This window comes from Jaculus jaculus, chromosome 6 (assembly GCF_020740685.1).
Source record: "Jaculus jaculus isolate mJacJac1 chromosome 6, mJacJac1.mat.Y.cur, whole genome shotgun sequence".
NCBI lineage: Eukaryota > Metazoa > Chordata > Mammalia > Rodentia > Dipodidae > Jaculus > Jaculus jaculus.
In genome coordinates this window covers 43,059,276-43,081,140 of record NC_059107.1, presented here as the reverse complement: position 1 = coordinate 43,081,140, position 21,865 = coordinate 43,059,276, and the positions used below count along the sequence as shown (strand labels likewise).

Here is a 21,865-nt window from a genome sequence, read left to right as displayed (position 1 = left end):
GACTGGAATCAGTTATGGAACAGATGTTCTCTCAAAAAATTAACAATGTTTGCACTTATAAATCACAGAGATTTTTCTGAAAAAAAGAGCCACAAGTCTGCCTTATTTTTTAATTACATGGGTACATTTCATTCAAGTGCAGTAAAATAAACAAATGTAAAAGATAAGGTGAACGCCATTCACTTTTAGATCCACATTGAGGCATGGCCTGAAAGAGGCAACTTCAGCTCACTTTAACCATCTCAGTACCAGTGTTGGATCTCAACTGATAGAAAAAGGGCTCCTTACCCATAAAGGACAATAATTCCTTTACTGTTAGTAAAACATTCGGGCTATATCATTGACACATACACACACACACACACACACAGAGAGAGAGAACATGAATCTCAGAAACCCTACATTCTTGCTATGTGGGTACCTCATAATTCTGTTCAGTTGCCCTTCTGTTCCTGTGGTGCCTAAGCTCCCCCTGAGCACTCACACTGAACAAATCCCATCAGGAGTGAAGGTTAGGCTTCAGCAGATGCAAAGTCCTATTCTCAGTCCAGCCAGAGTAGAAAAAGTCTGTACCTTTTAACTGTGTTTGAAAACACAACTTTCAGGAAAAACAAAGCAATTATATTGCTTCAGACTGCATAAAATCTGTCTGGTTCAGTTTAAAAATCTCTCTCTCTTTCTCTCAAATAAATAAAACATATTTAAAAAATAAAGATGGTATCTAAAGCTATTTTTACTATAGGCAATTTCAAACACTATATTCAGCTGAAAAGATCTGGCACAACATCTATGTTTTAATCACATATTTAAACGCAGAAATTACATAAGGGGTTTATTATTTCAAGAAGGAAACGAAAAACTATCAAAATTCTAAAATTGGGATCTGGCAGAGGGGTATCCAGCACTGAAACATCTCTATCACTCCTTCCAAGGCTCAGGATCCATTGTGTGAGGTGGTGGAAAGAATGTAAGAGCCAAAGGAAGGGTAGGACTCCCTACGATGCACTCTTCCAGTCACCAAATGGCCTGGATACCCATGACCTCGCAGTGCCTGGCACTTCCTACCCAAGACCATCGTGATAGGAGGAAAAGATGATGACATCAAAATAGAGAGTGATTGAGGAGGGGATATGATAATGATACTGTGAAGGGGAAAGTGAGGGGGGGATTATCATGGTTTATTGTCTATAATTATAGAAGTTGTTAATAGAAAAATAAAAATAGAATTGGGGTCTGAGACTATATAGCTCACTGGTAGGGCATCACCTATTGTGTGTAATGTCTTGGGAGATTTGATCCCCAGCACAAGAATAAAGTAATAGATAAAGTAAACTAGAACCATTAAGACTAGGTATGAAACTACTAGTCAACTACTTAGTCAAATAGCTGACCCTCAAAAGAAATGTACTAATTTTGGCTCATCAGCTTTCTGTCAAGAACTTTCATGAGTGACATCACTATGGAAAGTATTAATGAACCTAAGACTGAGCTAATACAGTCATTCCATGGGACTCTCAAATCCGAAGCACATGGTGATAATTCAGTTTGGCTTCAAAACCATGAAGCCAATTTGAAAATAGTATCTTTTATTTATTTACTTATTTTTAAGGAGCAAGAGACAGACACACTGAGTGAATGAGAAACAGAGAGATTGACAATGGGGTGGGCCAGGGCCTCCAGCCACTGCAAACGAACACCAGATGCATGTGCCACTTTGTGATTTATGTGGGTATTGGGGAATTGAACCTGGGTCATTAGGTTTTGAAGGCGTTAGCCACTAAAGCCATTTCTCTGGCCCCATGAAGCCAATTTGAACTTAGGGCCCATGTTGTATTTTTTTAAAAAATAATTTTTATTTATTTATTTGCCAGCAGAAAGAGAGAAGTAGAGACAGAAAGAAGGGGTGTGCCAGGGTCTCCAGCCACTGCAAGCAAACTCCACAAATGCATGCACCACTTTGCATCTGACTTCATGTGGGTACTGGGGAACTGAACCTGGGCCATTAGACTTTGCAAACTGCTAAGCCCCTGATTTTTTGTTGTTTTGTTTTTCAAGGTAGGGTCTTGCTCTAGCCCAGGCTGACATGGAGTTCACTATGTAGTCTTAGGGTGGCCTTGAACTCACAGGTATCCTCCTACTTCTGCCTCCCGAGTGCTGGGATTAAAGGTGTGCACCACCATGCCTGGCCCCTCATGTTTCTCTTATAGTGTGCTTTTGGGACAACAATGTAGCTCTCAGTATCTCCTCCCAGAAAAATCTGAGAAACTAGCTTTGGGGAAATTCTAAGTAACTCCATCACTGATATTCTCTGATACTTACTTTTCATTGCCACTACGAGGTCCAACAGCTCTAACAGTTTTTTGGGTGCGTTGCAGAAGCAGGATATCTTCCTCTTCTTCCATTTCATCACTATCCCACCGGCGACACCCCAAGGCAGAACAGATATACCTCACCTGAAAAGATGGATATGAAACGAGTGAAGGAAACAAGTCCTATGAGATCAGTGACATGAAAAGGATTTCTATAATGTTTTTAAAGTAAAAAAAAAAAAAAAAAGGGAGGGGAATGTTTAAGAACTTAAATAATAAGTATCATATTATTAATTCCTAACATGAGTTATTTAGAACCATGAAAATCCCAACATTTCTTTCAAGGAATGATTTTAAGAATTTAGGTAATTTCAGTCTTCCTTTGGGGACTTCCATGGAACATAAAAGAAATGAATAACCAGTGATATCTCTGCAATAATGAAAATTCCAAGTGAGTTAAGATGAAATCAACCTCTTTATTTTCATGTAATATATGTATACAGCTTTTAAAAATTTGATTTTTTTTTTGTTGTTGTTGTTTTTTTTTTTTTGAGGTAGGGTCTCATTCTAGGCCAGACTGACCTGGAATTCACTATGTAGTCTCAGGGTGGCCTTAAACTCATGGCAATCCTCCTACCTCCCAAGTGCTGGGATTAAAGGTATGCGCCACCACGCCCAGTTGAACCTTTTAAAATAGCATTCATTTCATATGTTCCTCCTTTAAATAGTCATTCTAAGAAAAAGGGAGATTCTCAGTGTGGGCCAAACTAAAATCCTTACACCAGTGGGAATACCAGACATTTATACATCCAAGCAGAGAAGTAGATGATCTGGGCTCAGTCCTGTTGCTTTACAGAGGATACTGAAGTAAATGGAGATTCAAAGGTTTTTTCAAAAAAAGAAAAGAAAAAGTGCTAGACAGGATGGCAAGGCCTCCCTAATACATGCAGATGTAATTAGTAAAATACCCAGCAAGGGGCTGGGGATTTCAGTGGTTAAATACACTCGCTTGCAAAGCCTACTGGCCTGAACTTGATTCCTTCACACTAGCTGGACACGAAGTGGTACATGTGCCTGGCATTAGTTTGCAGCAGCAAGTTGTCCTCTAACTATGCATGTGCATGCACACAAATAAGTAAAAATTCCAAGTGACGTAAGACAACCACCCTAACAATTTCCACATATGTAAGTGGTAGGGTGGAGAAGGCAGAAAAGCAGCTGCACGAGCTGCTATAGGCCTCACATTTAGTTAAGGAATCACTAAAACTTGAAAACTAAAAGGTAATACAGCCACAGTTTTGTTCTTTATTGTAGTGATAAGGCTATATATTAAATATTTATATGTCCAGTGCTGAAGGGGTTAAAAGTTTTCGAGGAAGGGTCTCACTCTAGCCCAGGATGACCTGGAATTCACTATGGAGTCTCAGGGTAGCCTCGAATTCATGGTGAATCTCCTACCTCTGCCTCCCGAGTGGTGGGATTAAAGGCATGTGCCACCATGCTTGGCAGTTTTTGCTTTTTATAAAGGACATTTTAAATTAATTATTCCTAATAATGGTTTTGCTATTTCAAGATTCAATCCTTAAGTGGCTGATGATATCTACACAGGTCCTGCATAATATGAGAGCATAAAAGAAAAAAAAAGATGCTATCAAAAGAGAAGTGGTGCCTGGCATGGTGGCACACACCTTTAATCCCAGCACTCAGGAGGCAGAGGTAGGAGGATCACCGTGAGTTCGAGGCCACCCTGAGACTCCATAGTGAATTCCAGGTCAGCCTGAACCAGAGTGAGATCCTATCTCAAAAAAAAAAAAAAAAAAAAAAAAAAAAGAGAGAGAGAGAAGCGGGACTAGTTAGAAGACGAGGTTCAGTGGGGGGATAGAGGAAGGACACAAAGGAGGCTGGTGGGGGAGAACATGACCAGGGCACATTGTGCACATGCATGGAGGCTGTCAAATGTTTTCTTAAGACTCAACCTTGTACTTGGAAGATGGCTCAGTGGTTAAAGGCACTCAGTTACAAAGCCTGACAGCCAAGGCTTGATTCCTCAGTACCCACATAAGGACAGATGCACAAAGGGGTGCATGCATCTGCAGCATCAAGAGGCCCTGGTGCGCACACTCGCTCTTCTTCTTCACTCACAAATAAATAAATGAAAATGTGTTAATAATAGAAGCAGACTGTGTATTGACTATAACCCAAGCTCCAATATTGAAGAGGATCTAGGATATTAATCCCATGATTTTGTCATCTGATAGATCTAAGTTAGTTAGTGCTGACCTTGGAAGTGTTTGAATTTTTTCAAGTCTCAGTTCCCCTGAGTATAAGCTTTTTCTTTGGCTTATTTTCCAGGACCAAAGTAGATAAACAAATAAGCAGCAATTATTCTTATCATTACAATTAATATTAATCTCTGAAAGGTTCTTTAACTGTCAAAATGTAAATAAAGGTATGTACCCTATGAAAAAAACAAAGTATAAAAAAGGCACCTGCCACAGTATGTGTGTGTGTGTGTATGCATATATATGTTGTGTGTGTGCCATGCACATGTGTGCCCAGGTGTCCACATGTACATACTGAAGTCAGAGGACAACTCTGAGTGCCATTCCTCAGGCACTGTCCACCTTTTATGAGACTGGGTCTCTCGCTGGTCTGGAACTTGGTAGGCTAGACTGGCTGGCCAGTGAGCCCGAGATCTTCCTACCGGCGCTTCTCCAGCACTGGGGCTGCAACCACCTGCTACCACACTGGCTTTTGTTGTTGTTCATTTGAGAGAGAGAGAGAGAGAGAGAGAGAGAGAGAGAGAGAGAGAGAGAGAGAGAGAGAGATGCAAATGAACTCCAGACGCATGCGCCAACTTGTGCATCTTGCTTATGTGGGTCCTGGGGAATCGAGCCTCTAACCAGGGTCCTTAGGGTTCACAGGCAAGTGCTTAAGCACTAAGCCATCTCTCCAGCCCCCTGCTTTTTTTTTTTTTTTTTTTTTAATGTGGGTTCTGGGGCTTGAACTTAGATCCTCATGCTTATGAAGGCAAACACTTTACTGGCTGAGCTATTTCCCTAAGTCTAGACCATACTTACTAATTCTTTTCCTACTATTCCTGGCTCTGCTTTTTTTTTTTTAATTCAATTTTTATTTATTCATTTGAGACAGACAGAGAGAGAAAGAGGCAGAAAGAGAGAAAGGATGGGTGAACCAGGGCTTCCAGCCACTACAAACGAACTCCAGATGCGTGCACCCCCTGTGCTTCTGGCTAATGTGGGTCCTGGGGAATTGAGCCTTGAACCAGGGTCCTTAGGCTTCACAGGCAAGCACTTAACCGCTAAGCCATCTCTCCAGCCCTATTTTTTAAAGGCGTGCACCACCATGCCAGGCTTTTGTTCATTTTTTATTTACTTATTTGAGAGTGACAGACAGAGACAGAAAGGGGCAGATAGAGAGAGAGAATGGGCACGCCAGGGCCTCCAGCCACTGCAAACGAACTCCAGACACATGTGCCCCCTTGTGCATCTGGCTAACGTGGGTCCTGGGGAATTAAGCCTCGAACTGGGGTCCTTAGGCTTCACAGGCAAGTGCTTAACCGCTAAGCCATCTCTTCAGCCCCTGGCTCTACTTTTTATACACACATTTTTATTTATTTCTTTGCAAGCAGAGAGAGAGAGAAAGAGATAGAATGAGAGAGGGAAGGAATGGGCACAGCAAGGCTTCTTGCCACTGCAAATGAATTCCAGATGCATGCATCACTTTGTGAATCTGACTTTATGTGGGTGCTGGAGAATTAAACGTAGGCTATCAGGCTTTACAAGCAAGTGCCTTTAACTGCTGAGCCATCTCTCCATCCCATGGCTCTGTTTTATTCTTACTTTATATGTTTATTTCCCCCTATTTCACAGTTCTCTTATCAAAACTAATCTTATCCTCAGGGTAAATTACTATAAACCTCAACTACTAATAGTATAACTTAAAAAACTATTAATTCTATCTCAATTTATTCTGGTTCTGCCAAATAAATACATTTTCACTCACCTTTCCAGTACATGCACTGAGTCCATATGTAGTGAGAGATTTTCCTCCAACCAAAACAACATCATCTCCAAATTTATATGAAGATTCAAGAAGGGATTCCACGGTGAAAGGAACAGTTTCCATGCTCTCCCGGTCACGGTCCCACTGAAAGAGGTCTCCATCCAGGGACGGAATGATCATCTTATTCCCAAATACCTAAGACAAAAGCCAACTTTTAACAGGCTTATAAATTTATTTATTTATATTTTTTTGGTTTTTCAAGGTAGGGTTTCACTCTAGCTCAGGCTGACCTGGAATTCACTACGTAGTCTCAGGGTAGCCTGAACTCACAGTGATCCTCCTACCTCTGCCTCCTGAGTACTGGGATTAAAGGCGTGCGCCACCACACCAGGCAGGCTTATAACTTTAAACATAACGACTAACAGCTGGAGTCTTGCACCTGACATACTTACTCTAGCCTCTCCCAAGCTACAGATGAAGCAATACCTGCCACTAACCAAGAGAACCACCAACCACTCCTTGGGCCTACACCTAACAGTCCAGCATGGCTTTTCTCAAATTCTGACATAGGCCAAAGAGGGTCCCATGATAGACAAGTGCCCAAAATGGAGTCTGGGGATCCAGTCAGGTTAAAAAACGATTACCATTTTGATGGTCATTGACATGCTAATTTGACTATCTAGCAAATAGATTCCATGTTCATGGCTTCCTGGGTCTATCTAATCTGGGCCAATTACTTGTCACAGACTCTGATCCAAGGAACATATAGTGAAGACGCTGATTCAAGCAGCAAACCTTTCCTTGTTTCATTTTCTTTCTCAAATGTGTTATAATTGGGATGTCTGATAAACTAGTCTTTTACATGCTTACTGTCTTTCCTTCTCTAAGTAGTATTTACAGGCACCCGACTATGTGCCGGTGGTCAGGAGAAACAAGCAGGCAAAACAAACAAGAATCATTGCCCTGTGGAGACTGATTCTTCTGTGGTCAGTAGACTGCTTTTACAGAAAGTCAGGCTGGGTGTGGTGATGCACACCTTTGATCCAAGCATTCTTTAAGCAGAGATTGGAGGATCACCATGAGTTTGAGGCCACTCTGAGACTACATACTGAATTTCAGATCAGCCAGAGCTACAGTGAGACCCTACCTTGAAAAACAAGAAGAAGAAAAAAAAAAACAAAACAAAACAGAAAGTTAACTACATAGTGTTAGTGATACACATAAAGGAGCCAAGGAAAATATGGAGTGCCAGAGAGCCCAAGGTAGATGGTGCTGAGTAAGTTAACACATGAGCAGAGACTGCTGACATCTGGGAAGTGGCTCTGCAAAGTCCCTTGTAGAAGGGTGCCTGTCATGATTGAGGAACCACAGGGAAACTGGCTGGCTTTGGCCTAAGAACAATAACTCTGATTTACTTCCATGAATGATACAACTGTTTGTCTGAATTATCCAGATTCCTAACTTTAGGAAGAGTATGAAAGATTGAAAACAAAACATATATGGCATAAAAGCACCTCCAAATAAATGTCAGCCTTAACCTTTCTAACACAAACCTTCCCTATACACTTTCCTGTCCCTTAAGCAGCAGAATGCTTTTGTTTAAGGAGTTCTAAATTGGGTACTCAACACAACACAGCGTCCCCCTACCTTTGCCCTGGTTCTATGTGGCAGGTTGAAAGCCACTATTCTAGCTCACTTTTTTCTTTCTATTCTACTTCAAATCCTTATTATCTCTGACCTGAACTATTATAACAGCCTCTTTATAATTCTTAACTGTAAATTTCCTTGATCTAAGCTGATGTATCTTTTAGATTAATCACTCAGCGTCAGTTAAGTTTGTTATGATATGTTCAAAAGTCTTCAATGGCTCCCTATTATCGTCTTACTGAAGATTCCACAACCTCAAGAGCCAAAATCCTTTAGAGGGCATTTCAAGTCCTCTAGTTATGACCTCAAACAACCTCTCTGTCCCTATCTTCCACCTTTCCCCAAATGGTCAGAAACCAAGCACAGATACTTAAAAACAACTGTCAACTTCTATCATTTGGCAATGTAATTTCTCATCCCTGGAATACTTCTAAAACAGCAGGACTCACTGAAATCCTACCTGGCCTTCAACCTGGCATCCCTTATATTTCTGCTTTAAAATCTAGGAAAATTAGGCACTGGAAATTTGCTAACAGAAAAATTTTCATTTTGTAATATTGTATTTTACTTATTCCTCCCTCCTCCCCATCCTGCCTTAAGCACTCCAGGCAAGCTCTGGTACTGAGCTCAACTCCTATACTTTGCTTTTGTATCTATACCTATTTTTTAAGTGCAGGGTCTGAATCCAGACTGTGCTCACATGAGGCTGAGGCAGGTGCTCTATCACTGAGTTATATCCCCAGCCCTGGACTTTACTTTTTGTGGTAACTATCATATTCTCAGAAATTGTTTATTGTTAAAATATTTACCAGGTAATGTTTACACATCTGCTGTCATACAGTGGCTGGTAAAGCAATGTACTCAACCTCAAATCCTTACTAAATTCCCATCAAAAGTTAAGAAGGGTGGGCTGGAGAGATTGCTTAGCAGTTAAGCGCTTGCCTGTGAAGCCTAACAACCCTGGTTCAAGGCTCGATTCCACAGGACCCACGTACACCAAATGCACAATGTAGTGCATGCATGTGGAGTTTGTTTGCAGTAGCTGGAGGCCCTGATGTGCTCTCTCATGTGCTCACACTCTCTCTCTCTGCCTCTTTCTCTGTCACTCTCAAATAAAAAAAAAAAAAAAAATTAAGAAGGCTCCTCACAGAAATGGCTTGGCCCAGGGCTAGGGCAGAGTAGGTACAAGATTAGCCTTTATTATCTTATTATTATAAAATCAAGGATAAAGTCAGACAGAATGGGGGTGTGCCACTGACCAAATCTGAGCCACTTTAAGCACTAAAATAATTCAGTATTTGTGGTAGTTTGATTCAGATGGTTCCCATAAACTTAGGTGTTCTGAATGGTAGATACCCGGTGAATGGAGATTTGGGAATTAATGCCTCCTAGAGGGAGGGTATTGTTGGGGGCAGGCTTATGAGTATTATAACCAGTTTCTCCTGTTGCTATGGTCCACCTTATGTTGGTCAGAGCATGATGCCCACCCTCTGCTCACACCACTGTTTTCCCCTGCCATTGTGGAGCTTCCCCTCAAGCCTGTAAACCAAAATAAACCTCTTTTTCCCACAATCTGCTCTTGATTGGGTGATTTCTGCCAGCAATGCGAACCTGACTGCAACAGTATTAAAATTTAAAACATAGCACCAATGCAAAAATAAAAACTAGATAAAATAAATACTGCATGAGGAAAGGGGAAGGGCAATATTTGGTAAAATTAACATTTTGCAACATCAGAGTAAATAAAGTCTGGATCTGTAAGTGTTGACTCTGGGTAGAAATACAAATGAGAAGGGTATTTGCAGTTTTTGCCAGTTTTGTTTTGAGACAGGGCTTTTATGTCTTGGAACTTACTATGCAGCCCACAGGTTGGCCTTGAGCTTAAGGCAATCCTTCTGCTATAGGTTCCCAAGTTCTGGGATTACAAAGCATGAACCACCATCTCTGGCTAACAATTTATTTACTTATTTGACAGAGAGAGAGAGAAAAAAAATATATGAATGGGCACGCCAGGGCTTCCAGCCACTGCAGACGAACTCCAGATGTGTGCGCCCCCTTGTACATCTGGCTAACATGGGTCCTGGGGAATTGAACCTGGGTCCTTTGGCTTTACAAGCAAATGCCTTAACCGCTAAGCCATAAAAATAAGCATAAAAATAGTTTATTTATTTACTTGACAGACAGAGAAAGAATACATCTGACTTTTATAAAACATGCATGCTATCTAATATTACCTTCACATTTTAGCTCTGTATTTTATTCTTTGTTTATATTTCTTGATAGTAGATATAGTATATTATTTTCCAAAAAGTTAGAACTTTTCTGTGAATCTTTTGTAGAATATGCAACTTGAAGATGCCATTGAGACAAACTTGGATCTCAGTATAACAATGACATGTAGGTGAGGAATCATTTCAAGTGACATATCAGAAAATTAACTCTTTCTTGTTTGGCTGCCTTCCATAGGATGTCAGGGAATCTCTGTTGTGGCAGACAGAGCACAGCACTAAAGGGAAGGATCGGTGGGTCTGAAGCAAGCACAGCACATTCACCCTGACTGATGTTGTTTCTTCCACTAACAATCTTTCCCCCTACAGCAGTAGCAGGTCCTTAGAGAACTCGGAGGCTCCTAATTACAGAAAACAACTATCAACCTAGTGTGTACTAAAATTCAAGAATGACCCATATATTCCTAAAACTAAAAAAGAAATTTATTTTTAATGAAAAATTTGTTTTATGGCTGGAGAGATGGCTTAGTGGCTAAGGTGCTTACTTGCAAAGCCAAAGGACCAAGGTTCAATTACCCAGGACCCACATAAGCTAGATGCATAAGGTGGCACATGTATCTGGAGTTAGTTAGCAGCAGCTGAAGGCGCTGGAGAGTCCATTCTCTCTCTCTGCCCCCACCCCCTCAAATAAAATTAAGTAATTAAAATTTTTAAAATGTTTTAAACAAAGAAGAGAGTTTGAGATGACTGACCATATTAAGAAAATGGCCTGATTAAGAATTAACTCTTCAATAGCATATATTGAAGTAAAAAACATGGAACAACAAAAGGAATTATGATTCAATATTAAATCATCATGTCATATTTCTGGGTTCTGATTTTTAGAGTTTATTTTCCAATCACTGCTCTTCATTAATTGGCTGCCTCTGAGTCATGCACACGGCTGCTGACCTTTGCACCCATCTCTGTTAAGTCTCCCAGGCTGCATATGTGAAAGCAGATGGTGTTTTTCCTTGAGAGCTTGAGAACCGATATATGCATGCAGTTCAGGTAGAGAAATGACATCACCCTTCACAATAGCATTACCTCATCCCCTAAGCAAAGGAATGAGTCACTCTGATAGTCAGCTGCAAATCTCCGGGTAGGAAAAAAAATGTAGGTTACAGTGATGTGTTTTCACATTCCATTGATTTGTCAGTGTACATAGCTATTTGTTCTGATTTGGTGCTCTGCATTTCAAACTAACTGTGGGACTTGCATTTCCCTTTAGTCATTTAAAAGCGTATAAATTCTTATTTTTATTTGCCTCTTCTATTTGTTTCCCCTGTTCATAAAAATTTTAAGATGAAAGGTCTGTCACATTGGCTAGTAAACTCATTTATCAAAGATCTGGAGTCTTTATGCAATCACCAAGTAGTAAAGAAATGTAATTTCTATTCCCATCTACCAGTGGGACATGTAATGAAGGGCTGCTGTCTGAAATTAAATTGTGGAAATAAGCACACTTAATTTTCAAGTGGAATAAGGAACATCAAGTGAAAAATCAAGAGATAATAAAACAATTATCAGCAGTAATAAAAAACTGAAAACATTCCTATAGCTGCATGAAAAAAATCATTTAGTTCTTCTTTTCTTTACCTTTTTTTTTTTTTTTTTTTGTGTGTGTGTGTGTGTGTGTGTGTGTGTGTTTGTTTTGTTTTTTGAGGTAGGGTCTCACTCTAGTGCAGGCTGACCTGGAATTCACTATGTAGTCTCAGGCTGGCCTCGAATTCACGGTGATCCACCTACTTCTGCCTCCCGAGTGCTGGAATTAAAGGCGTGTGTCATCATGCCCAGCTCTTCATTATTTTCTATAGTATACTCTCCCATACTCTGGAAAGAATGTTCTCAACTCCAACTTAGTATGAAAAAAATTCAAACATACAAAATATAATGGGACCAATATAGGAGCATTCCATGTATCTATGTTTGACAGCAATTAACATTTTACCAGTTATTTTTACTTACCAACTCATGTGTGTATTTATTAGAATAAAACATCAAAATTTCAGATTTCCCTGACAGAATATGTTACATTTAATTCCTTGCCCCCAAACAAGAGACTTGCTAAGCATGGTGGCACACACCTTTAATCCCAGCACCTGGGAGGCAGAGGTAGGTGGATGGCCGTGAGTTCGAGGCCACTCTGAGACTACATAAGTGAATTCCAGGTCAGCCTGGGCTAAAATGAGACCTTACCTTGAAAAACCAAAAAAAAAAAAAAAAAAGAAAGAAAAGACTCTTCCACTCTTTTTCAAGCGTTAAGAAGCCAGATTCTCTTACCTGCAGAACATCCCAGAGTCAGGATTTTGCATATCATCTAACTTTTCCTTTTAAATTCCTTTATTTGAGAGAGAGAGAAAGGGGGTGGAGAGGCAGAGAGAGACAGAATGGGCACTCCAGGGCTTCTAGCTATTGCAAATGAACTCCAGGCACATGCACCACCTTGTGCATCTGGTTTACATGGGTCCTGGGGAACCGAACCTTGGTCCTTTGGCTTTGCTGGAAAACACCTTAACTAAGCAATCTCTTTTATTCCATGTATTTCTTGAAAAGTATGATTATACTTGGAGCTTTGATCTGATTCAAATTCAAGTTCTTAGACAAGAACCCTTCCTATTTGGTGCTGTGTACTTCCTATTATATTAGGTTTCTGTGAACTATAGCCCGTTGGTCACACTGTGTCCTAACACTGTTTTGCCTAGTCCTACTATGGAAGCCTCCAATGAAATCATAAAGAAATCAACAGAAATTCATTCCCAAGATAAAAACACAACCAACAATGAGACCCTGATTAAAAAAAAAAAATCACTGAACTTGAAGCAAACTATCAAGCAACAATTATATCAATGAAATTGAACAGAACTGTCTCCTAGAACATTGAGCTTTTGACAGTAGGCTTATCTTGATGGTAGAAAACTTTAGAACCCTCCAAAGAGATATGAATAAATTGGAAGTAAGTCAAGAAATGGAAGACCTAAACAACTGGTTGATTAAGCTTAATGATGACTTGATCATATGCAAGAATGAACTATAAGAAGGATCAAGAAAATCAGAGTTCGAATTGAAATCATACCTCAAAAAAGATGAGGCCCATCCAGATACAAGAAGCCCACAGTGCACCAAACAGGCAGAACCAAAGAAGAAACTCTCCAAGACACATCATAGTTAAAACCCTTAACAATGAAAACAAAGAGTGTTAAAAGCAGCAAGAGAGAAGCAATTCACAACACACAAAGGCAATCCCATTAGAATAACATCAGATTTCTCAATGGAAACCCTGAAAGCCAGAAGGGCCTGGAATGAAACACTTCAAAATCTGAAAAACTATGGCTTCCAATCCAAGCAACTTTACCCAGCAAAAGTATCCTTCATAATAGATGGTGAAAGAAAAACTTTCCATGAAAAAAGTCTAAAATTATATAAACACAAAGCCAAACCCTACAAAGAATACTTGAGGGAATACTCCACACAGAACTGTCAAACAACCAATCTCCAGGAGCCAACAAGAAGATCACAATAACCAAAGTAAACCAGGCTCAAAATTATACATAACACAAGTAAGCAACCAACCTCATAAACACCTCATCATGGCAGGGATTAATTCAAACCTCACAGTAATAACCTTAAATATTAATGGTCTTAACTCACCCATCAAAAGACACAGGCTATCAGGATGGAATTTTACTCAGCAGTAAGAAAAAAAAATGACACGTTAAAATTTGTAGAAAAATGGTCAAACTTGGAACAGATTTTTTTTTGTTGTTGTTTTTGTTTTGTTTTTCGAGGTGGGGTCTCACTCTAGCCCAGGCTGACCTGGAATTCACTATGGAGTCTCAGGGTGGCCTCGAACTCACAGCGATCCTCTTACCTCTGCCTCCCGAGTGCTGGGATTAAAGGTGTGTGCCACCACAACCAGCTTGGAACAGATCATTTTAACTGAACTCACACAATCACAGAAAGACAATCGTCACATGATCTCACTCATCTGCAGTTCCTAACCTGGATCAACCAAAGTTGCTGACATAACTGAATAGCATATTGAGGCTTGGACAATAGGGAGGGTAGGGCCTGGGGGAAGGGAAAAGTTGGGGGAGGGGACACAAAGACCCCAAATTGAACTGGTACCATAGAATCCTATATCCTGGAAGTCAGACTAAAGATGGAACCCTGAAGCAGACCTTAGAGGGAGCATCTGAATCGAAAGGCCCTGGAGAGAGTGAGACAAATTCTCCTGTTTCCCTTTCTTCTCTGGCTTTTTCTCTTTTCTTTTCCCTTCACAGTGGCCTGTAATCCCCTGTACCAGGATGTGGTGTATATCTACAATGAGCTCTTGATCAGAGAGACCTACTAGATCTCCCAAAACAAACAAGACAGGCTTCTGTCAGAGCATTTGATTACCCACCAGAGGTTAATGGTAAGACCCTACAGCTGAAGACACCAAGCACTGTCAGCATGATCAAGTTCCCACTAACTTTAGATTATAAGAGTATCTAAACCCTTTTAATCCTCTCTAAATTAGTAATGGTTATCCCATTTAACTGGTGCTGACTTCACTCTCTGTTGGAGAAGCTGCTTCTCTTTTTCAGATGGGAACTGGACTTGAGGAGATAAATGACCCAATGCACTCCACCCCAGCCCCAGCTGAAACCACAGAGGAACTGGGGAAATGAGCAGGAATGTTAGCTGGGTGTGGCGACGCATGCCTGTAATTTCAGCACTTGGGAGGCAAAAGTAGGAGGATCTCCATGAATTCAAGGCCACCCTGAGACTACATAGTGAATTCCAGGTCAGCCTGGACCAGAGTGAGACCCTACCTTGAAAAACCAATAAATAAATAAATAAAAGAATGCTGCTCTCTTAGTTAAGCTGATACCAGCACAAGGGTGATGGATAAAGATGCTGAGGACAGTCAACACCTACCAAACTAGACATCTGGATGATCCTAAGTGCCCATCACTGAAGTAGACTTAAAATGTTCTCAGCATGGCTCAGGGAATTTTGTGGAAGAGGGGGCACAAAAATTGTTAGAGCCACAAATTGGGACATTTTGCACAGAGACATTGCCTCTCCCCCATGACTTGACTGCTGCCCCCATAATGCATTACCCACAATCCCCATGGGGTTGACCTGCATCCTCAATGAGGAAGGCCTCTTCAGAAAAAGGGCAGGGAGGATGGAAAGGATGGTACCAACATGTGATGTTTACATACAAAACATGTCCACATCTGATTGTTTTTAAAAGAAAAGAAATACTAAAAATAAATAAGTAAATAAACCCTAAAAGGGCCTTAAAATAAATGAGAGATTGGTTGGAAAGAAGGTGTTCAGTAGAAGAGGGATGGGAAGAAGGTACAAAAGAAAGCAATAGAGAGCTGGAGAGATGGCTCAGTGGTTAAAGGAACCTGCTTGTAAGGCCTGATTGCCCAAGTTCAATTCCCCAGTACCCATGTAAAGGCAGATGTATAAAGTGGCACATGTATCTAGAGTTTGTTTGCAATGGCAAGAGGCCCTAGTGTGCCTATTCTCTCTCTGCTTATAAAAATATATTTACTTTAAAAGAAAGTAATGGATGGAGATTCTGACCAAAATAATTATGTAAATGTATGAATATTGTCAATAACAAAAGTAAAAAATGTATTCCATCAACCATTTTAGTATCAGTTGGTAATCCAATTATTCAATTAAGCAGAATAAAATGGTGATTTCTAATTCTATCATTTTGCATCTATGAGCTCAAATTTGTCTATAAGGGATTTTTCCCCATTCTGCTTTGGAAGCCATATTTGTATGCACAAATATTTTGTCAGCTAGATATTAGCTACCTCAAATCTCCAAAATTGTACCCAGAAATAACCCATGCAAAATTTAAGTGAAAAATGAACATGCTTTGTGAGATTTACAGAGACTTGCAAGTTCTATAACCCGAGAACGGGAAAGAGAACTACTAACCTACAGTTACAGAAGCTAAATTCCACATATAACCTAAGAGACAATATGAGTACAAAAGAATGAGGAAGAAAAAGTGTGCCAAGATGCAGACTCTCCCCATCTGCCTAAGCAGTTCCTTCCCATCCCCCATCCCCCGGGACACTGATACTCTGACCACCAGACAAGACGAGCAGTCATCCTTGCTCCACTCCCTCCCTTAGTATCCCCATCATACTCAGTTACATCATTCACACTTCAATTGTTTCCGGTCTCCCTGGCTGGAGACACACAGTGCCAGGTAGGGTTCATGAGCTCAGGGATCACAGCTGTCCTGGGCACACAATCTGGGGTGACCCTCCCCCACCACAGAAATGAACTGGATTTGGATGTGTTAAGTTGGAGTTGTCTCAGCAGCAGTGCAAAACTGCTGCCAACAGCCTGAAGAGATTCCTTCTACCTTTAGGGACTTCCACTCAGGTAAAAAATCACATTCTCCACTGCAAAGCAGAAAGGAATTGCAGGAAGAATCACCTGGAAGCAGCTGGAGTTCATTATGAAGAAAGTTTAACATAGACTCAAGCATGATGGGTTAGCAGAAAGGAGCTGGGGTGGGGGAGAGGGTACGACACACCCAAGAGCGCGGGAGTGGGTTTCTCAAAGGAGAATTACGTGAGTGTCTCAGCAGTAGCTATATGTAGGATTTAGGAGGCTTTGGGAATTACACTGCTCAAAATGTCCCTAAGGGAGCCCCCTCCCCCCGCCAATCTTTTTCCTCCATTGATTTTTTTGAGATAGAGTCTGGCTCTAGCCCAGGCTGGCCTGGAATTCATTATGTAAGCTTAGGCTTGGCCTGGAACTCACAGCGCTCCTCCTGCCTTAGCCTCCAGAGTGCTGGAATTAAAGGCGTGCACCACCACACCTAGCTCTCTGTTGCTTTTTTTTCTTCCTTTTTTGATGAGATTATAGGTGACTCTGGAGATGCCTTGGGTAAGACTGTAATCTGACAAGATAAAACCATGGATAACAAGGTTGCACAAGAGCACCTTCTATCCAGTTTCAATCTGATTGGCAGTCAAATGCTCACAATGTGCCCAGCAGGATGCTAAGCATGCAATACAAATGATGTAACCTTGATTAAACACATGAACAACTGTAACTGTGAGAAAGCAAAAACCGATTGGTATCTAAAAAGAAGTGTGTCCAGCCACACCTTTAATCCCAGTAGTGGGAAGGCAGAGGTAGGAGGATCATGGCAAGTTCAAGGACAGCCTAAGACTACATAATGAATTCCAGTCAGCCTGGGCTAGAGTGAGACCTTACTTCAATAAATAAAATATATAAATAGACAGACAGATAAATAAATAAATGAATAAATAAAAGGCCTGAAGGGGCTGGAGAGATGGCTTAGCAGTTAAGCCCTTGCCTGTGAAGCCTAAGGACCCTGGTTCGAGGCTTGATTCTCTAGGACCCACGTTAGCCAGATGCACAAGTGGGCACACACGCCTAGAGTTCGTTTGCAGTGGCTGGAGGCCCTGGCGCGCCCATTCTCTCTCTCTCCCCCTATCTGTGTCCTTCTTTCTCTCTCTCTCTCTGTCATTCTCAAATGAATAAATAAAAATGAACAAAAAAAATTTTTTTTAAGGCCTGAAGGTTTGGCAAGAGGGAAAAGAATAAGCAAGATGACTGAGTGACTTAATTAATTAATATATTATTCATTTTTTGGAGACAGGGTCTTGCTACTATGTAACCCAGGCTGGCCTGTGAACTCCAAGTGATACTCCTGCCTCAGTCTCTCAAGTACTGGGATTACAGGGGTACACGGTCACACCTGGCTACGAAGGAATTATTTTCAACTTCATGAAATGTTGGGATAAGGCCAGGAATGAGGAAGAGACCTAGGAGGACTCTGGGCTTTACTAAAACAGATAAATCTGAATTTTTAGGGACTCCAATTTTCTCATCTAAAGGATAGGGTTAGTAAGAATATTTACTTCATGAGGCTATGTTAATGATTAAAGAACAGATTTGATACCTATTTTCAAACTATAAAGTGCTAGCTAAGCATAATTTATGTAGATGTCATGATCCAGAGATGCTTATTTTGAACTTCTAAGGTAATCTTTTTTTATGGGAGAAATAGTATTTATTTGAAGCTTACAGATCCAGAGGAAGTTCCATAATTGTGGAAGAGGTTGGCCCACTTTCACAGATCCAAGCAAAAAGAAACCACGACCAGCCAGCACCATAAACAAGTACCAACGGGCAACAAACAACAGGGAGCTGGTAGCCAGCAGCAGGAATCCAGGCAGAGCTCAGTCCTCTCTGCATACCTTAAGGCTGGAAACCAGATCTACCCTCAGTGATACCTTAGAGCTGGACTCCAGGATCCACTCCAGTGATACCTCCTCCAGCCAGGTAGCTGGAAATCCAAATTAACACCTGAGCCTTTTGTGGAATATACATTCAAACTACCACATTCTTCCCTGGCCCTTCATGACCATTTCACATTATAAATTGTATTCAGTACAACTTTTAAGGGCCCAATCTTCTAAAGTAATTTTTATGTGCATATATACATACATATTTTTTAAAAGTCAAACACAAAAATATTTTTAAAAACCTATAAAGTCTTTTTTCTTCTTTTTGGTTTTTCGATGTAGGGTCTCAGTCTAGTCCAAGCTGACCTGGAATTCACTATGTAGTCTCAGGGTCAGACTCATGGTGATCCTCTTACCTCTGACTCCCAAGTGCTGGGATTAAAGGTATGTGCTACCACGCTTGGCATATTCTTTTTTAAAAAATATATTTATTTATTTGAGAGAGAGAAAGAGGCACAGAGAAAGAAAGAAAACCACTGCAAACAAACTCCAGAGGTATGCGCCCCCTTGTGCATCTGGCTTACAATGGTCCTGGGGAATCAAACCAGGGTCCTTTGGCTTTGCAGGCAAGCACCTTAACCGCTAAACCACTGACCCAGCCCCAAAACTATAAATTATTAATCCCTGTAATTTAATATAAGCTTTATTTCATTCTGCATATGAAAACTTCAGAAAAGAGCTGCTGTAGCTCCTTAAAACATTTCAAATTATTTCAATAATTTCAAAAGTAATAAAGCTTTTAGAACTCTAAGATGCTCCAACAGTAAATTAAAGGGGGAAATAGCTTATATAGGATGGGTCAGTTCTTTGTTTCTCTACACTGAACCCATGACATCTGTTTAAAACAAAGCCTTAAGTCCCAGCACTTAGAGGCTGAGACACCAAGACCCACTCTCAAAATTAAAACAAAACAAACAGCCTCAATTCCAACCAAAGACTAATGTGGAATTAAATATATGATTGTAGAATTAAACATAACTACTAGTAGTTTTTTCTTTTTCTTTTTTTTTGGGGGGGGGGTTTAAGGTAGGGTCTCACTCTGGTCCAGGCTGACCTAGAATTCACTATGTAGTCTCAGGGTGGCCTTGAACTCACAGGGATCCTCCTATCTCTGCCTCCTGAGTGCTGGGATTAAAGGCGTACACCACCACGCCCAGCTACTAGTAGTTTTTATCAGAAATCTCTAACAGCCCTAAAATTCTTTTTTTTTTGGTTTTTCAAGGTAGGGTCTCATTTTGGCCCAGGCTGACCTGTAATTCACTATGTAATCTCAGGGTGGCTTCGAACTCACAGCCATCCACCTACCTCTGCCTCCCAAATGCTGAGATTAAAGGCAACAGCCACCACATCCAGCAACCCCTAAAATTCTTTGACTATAAATTAAAAGTTCTGAAGGAGTAGAAAATATGTCTCACTGGTCATTAAAAAAAAAAAAATACTGATGAGATGTTACCAGTTTTATTGCTAATATCTCATTTTTTTTACTTAACAAAAGAGACACACCAAAAAAGATGTTCCAAGTATACTGTGAATATACTGTTTCATTTCCTTGAAAACACCAAAATGACTGGTGGGAGAAATCAAAGGAAGGTTGCTAAAAGTAAAGGGTCCCTGGAAATCACATCTCAAGGACTCAAGAAGAAGGAATGGCAGTTAATGAGCAGCTAGGTGATCTAACAGGACGGGCTATGAGATCTTTGGACAGATCTATCTAACACATCCCAAGTGACATGCTTAAAAAGAAATCAAGGAGAAAAAAAACCTGGAATGATTTTGTATTTATCTTCAAAAACAGTGAATCAATCCCCCCAAAGAAATCCTTTCCTTTAGTCAATCCACAAAATAACTTACAGAAAATGACCAGAAAAGCCTGTTAAGCACACCCTTCACATTCATGATGAAAGAACATTGATTTTAGACTGCTCGGCCACGCCACCAGCCACAACCATTGATTTTAGTAACCATCCCTGCCTTCACCTAGGCAACTACTGATTTGTGAAGTGGGAAAAGAAGATTGTGCAGAAAGAGGTCATTACCTAAATAACAGGGTAGTGTCATATCAATTTCTCATTTGGCAACATGTGCTAGAATAGATTGGTTTAATTCACATTACATTCAATCATGCCCAGGGATTAATAAAAATTAAATCAATGCACTGCTTCAAAATTTTGTATAATTGGTAACAATTATTTAGCAGAGTATGGTGGTGTATGCCTTTAATCCCAGCACTTGGGAGACAGAGGTAGGAGGATTGCTGTGAGTTCAAGGCTACCCTGAAATTACATAGTGAATTCCAGGTCAGCGTGGGCTAAAGCAAGACCCTACCCCGAAACTGACTCCCCCAAAAGCAATTATTTACATGTTGGCTTGCTATATCATTGAGTTACTCTTCAAAATAGCCATCGTAGATTATGTAGCTCATTCAAAATGTGCTTTTTTGGTTTGTGTATGTGTTTGGTGTGCTTGTAAGTAAGTTTCTTAATGTGTGCAGGTAAGTGTATGTACCTGAGTGTTCCTGTGTGTGAAGGCCAGAGACCAACATCAGGCTGTCTTCCTCAGTCACTCTCCATTCTTTTTAAATTTTATTTATTGAAGCAAAGTCTCACTCTAGCCCAGGCTTACCTGGAACTTACTGGGTAGCTCCAGGGTGGCCTCAACTCACAGTGATCCTCCTACCTCAGCCTCCCAAGTGCTGGGATTAAAGATGTATGCCATAATACCTGGCTTCCTTTTTTTTTTTTTTTTTTTTTTTGAGGTAGGGTCTTGCTCTCTAGTCCAGGCTGACCTGGAATTCACCATGTAGTCTCATGGTGGCCTCAAACTCAGAGATCCACCTACCTCTGCCTCTCGAGTGCTGGGATTAAAGGTTTTACCAACATATCCAGCTTCTATTCTTTTAAAAAATATATAGGGCTGGAGGTATGGCTTAGGTATGGCAGGTAAGACATTTGCCTGCAAAGCCAAAGGACCCAGGTTCAATTCCGCAGGACCCATGTTAGCCAGATGCACACAAGGGGATACATGTCTAGAGTTCGATTACAGTGACTGGAGGCCCTGGCATGCCCATTCTCTCTCTCTCTCTCTCCCCCTCTTTCTGTCAAATAAATAAAAATAAATAAATAAATAATATTTTAATATATATTTATTTTGTTTCTTTGAGAGAAAGAGAGAATGGGTGCATCAGAGCCTCTAGCCATTGCAAACAAACTCCAGATGCATGCACCACTTTGTGCATCTGGCTTACATGGGTACTGGGGAATTGAACTTGGGTCCTTACGCTTTGCAGGCAACCACTTTAACCATTAAG

At 40.6% G+C, this 21,865-nt stretch overlaps 1 protein-coding gene across 3 annotated transcripts in view; it reads right to left on the bottom strand.

Annotated features, from left to right (window-relative positions):
- Window positions 1-21,865, bottom strand: part of Eif2ak3 (eukaryotic translation initiation factor 2 alpha kinase 3) — an 85,890-nt gene that overhangs the window by 40,350 nt on the left and 23,675 nt on the right. For all 3 annotated transcript variants that reach the window (XM_004660561.2, XM_045152832.1, XM_045152833.1), the window contains exons 3-4: window positions 6,336-6,530; window positions 2,320-2,453 (exon numbers count right to left, since the gene is read on the bottom strand). In XM_004660561.2, coding sequence (XP_004660618.2) covers window positions 2,320-2,453; window positions 6,336-6,530 — 329 coding nt within the window. The remainder of the gene's footprint in view (window positions 1-2,319; window positions 2,454-6,335; window positions 6,531-21,865) is intronic.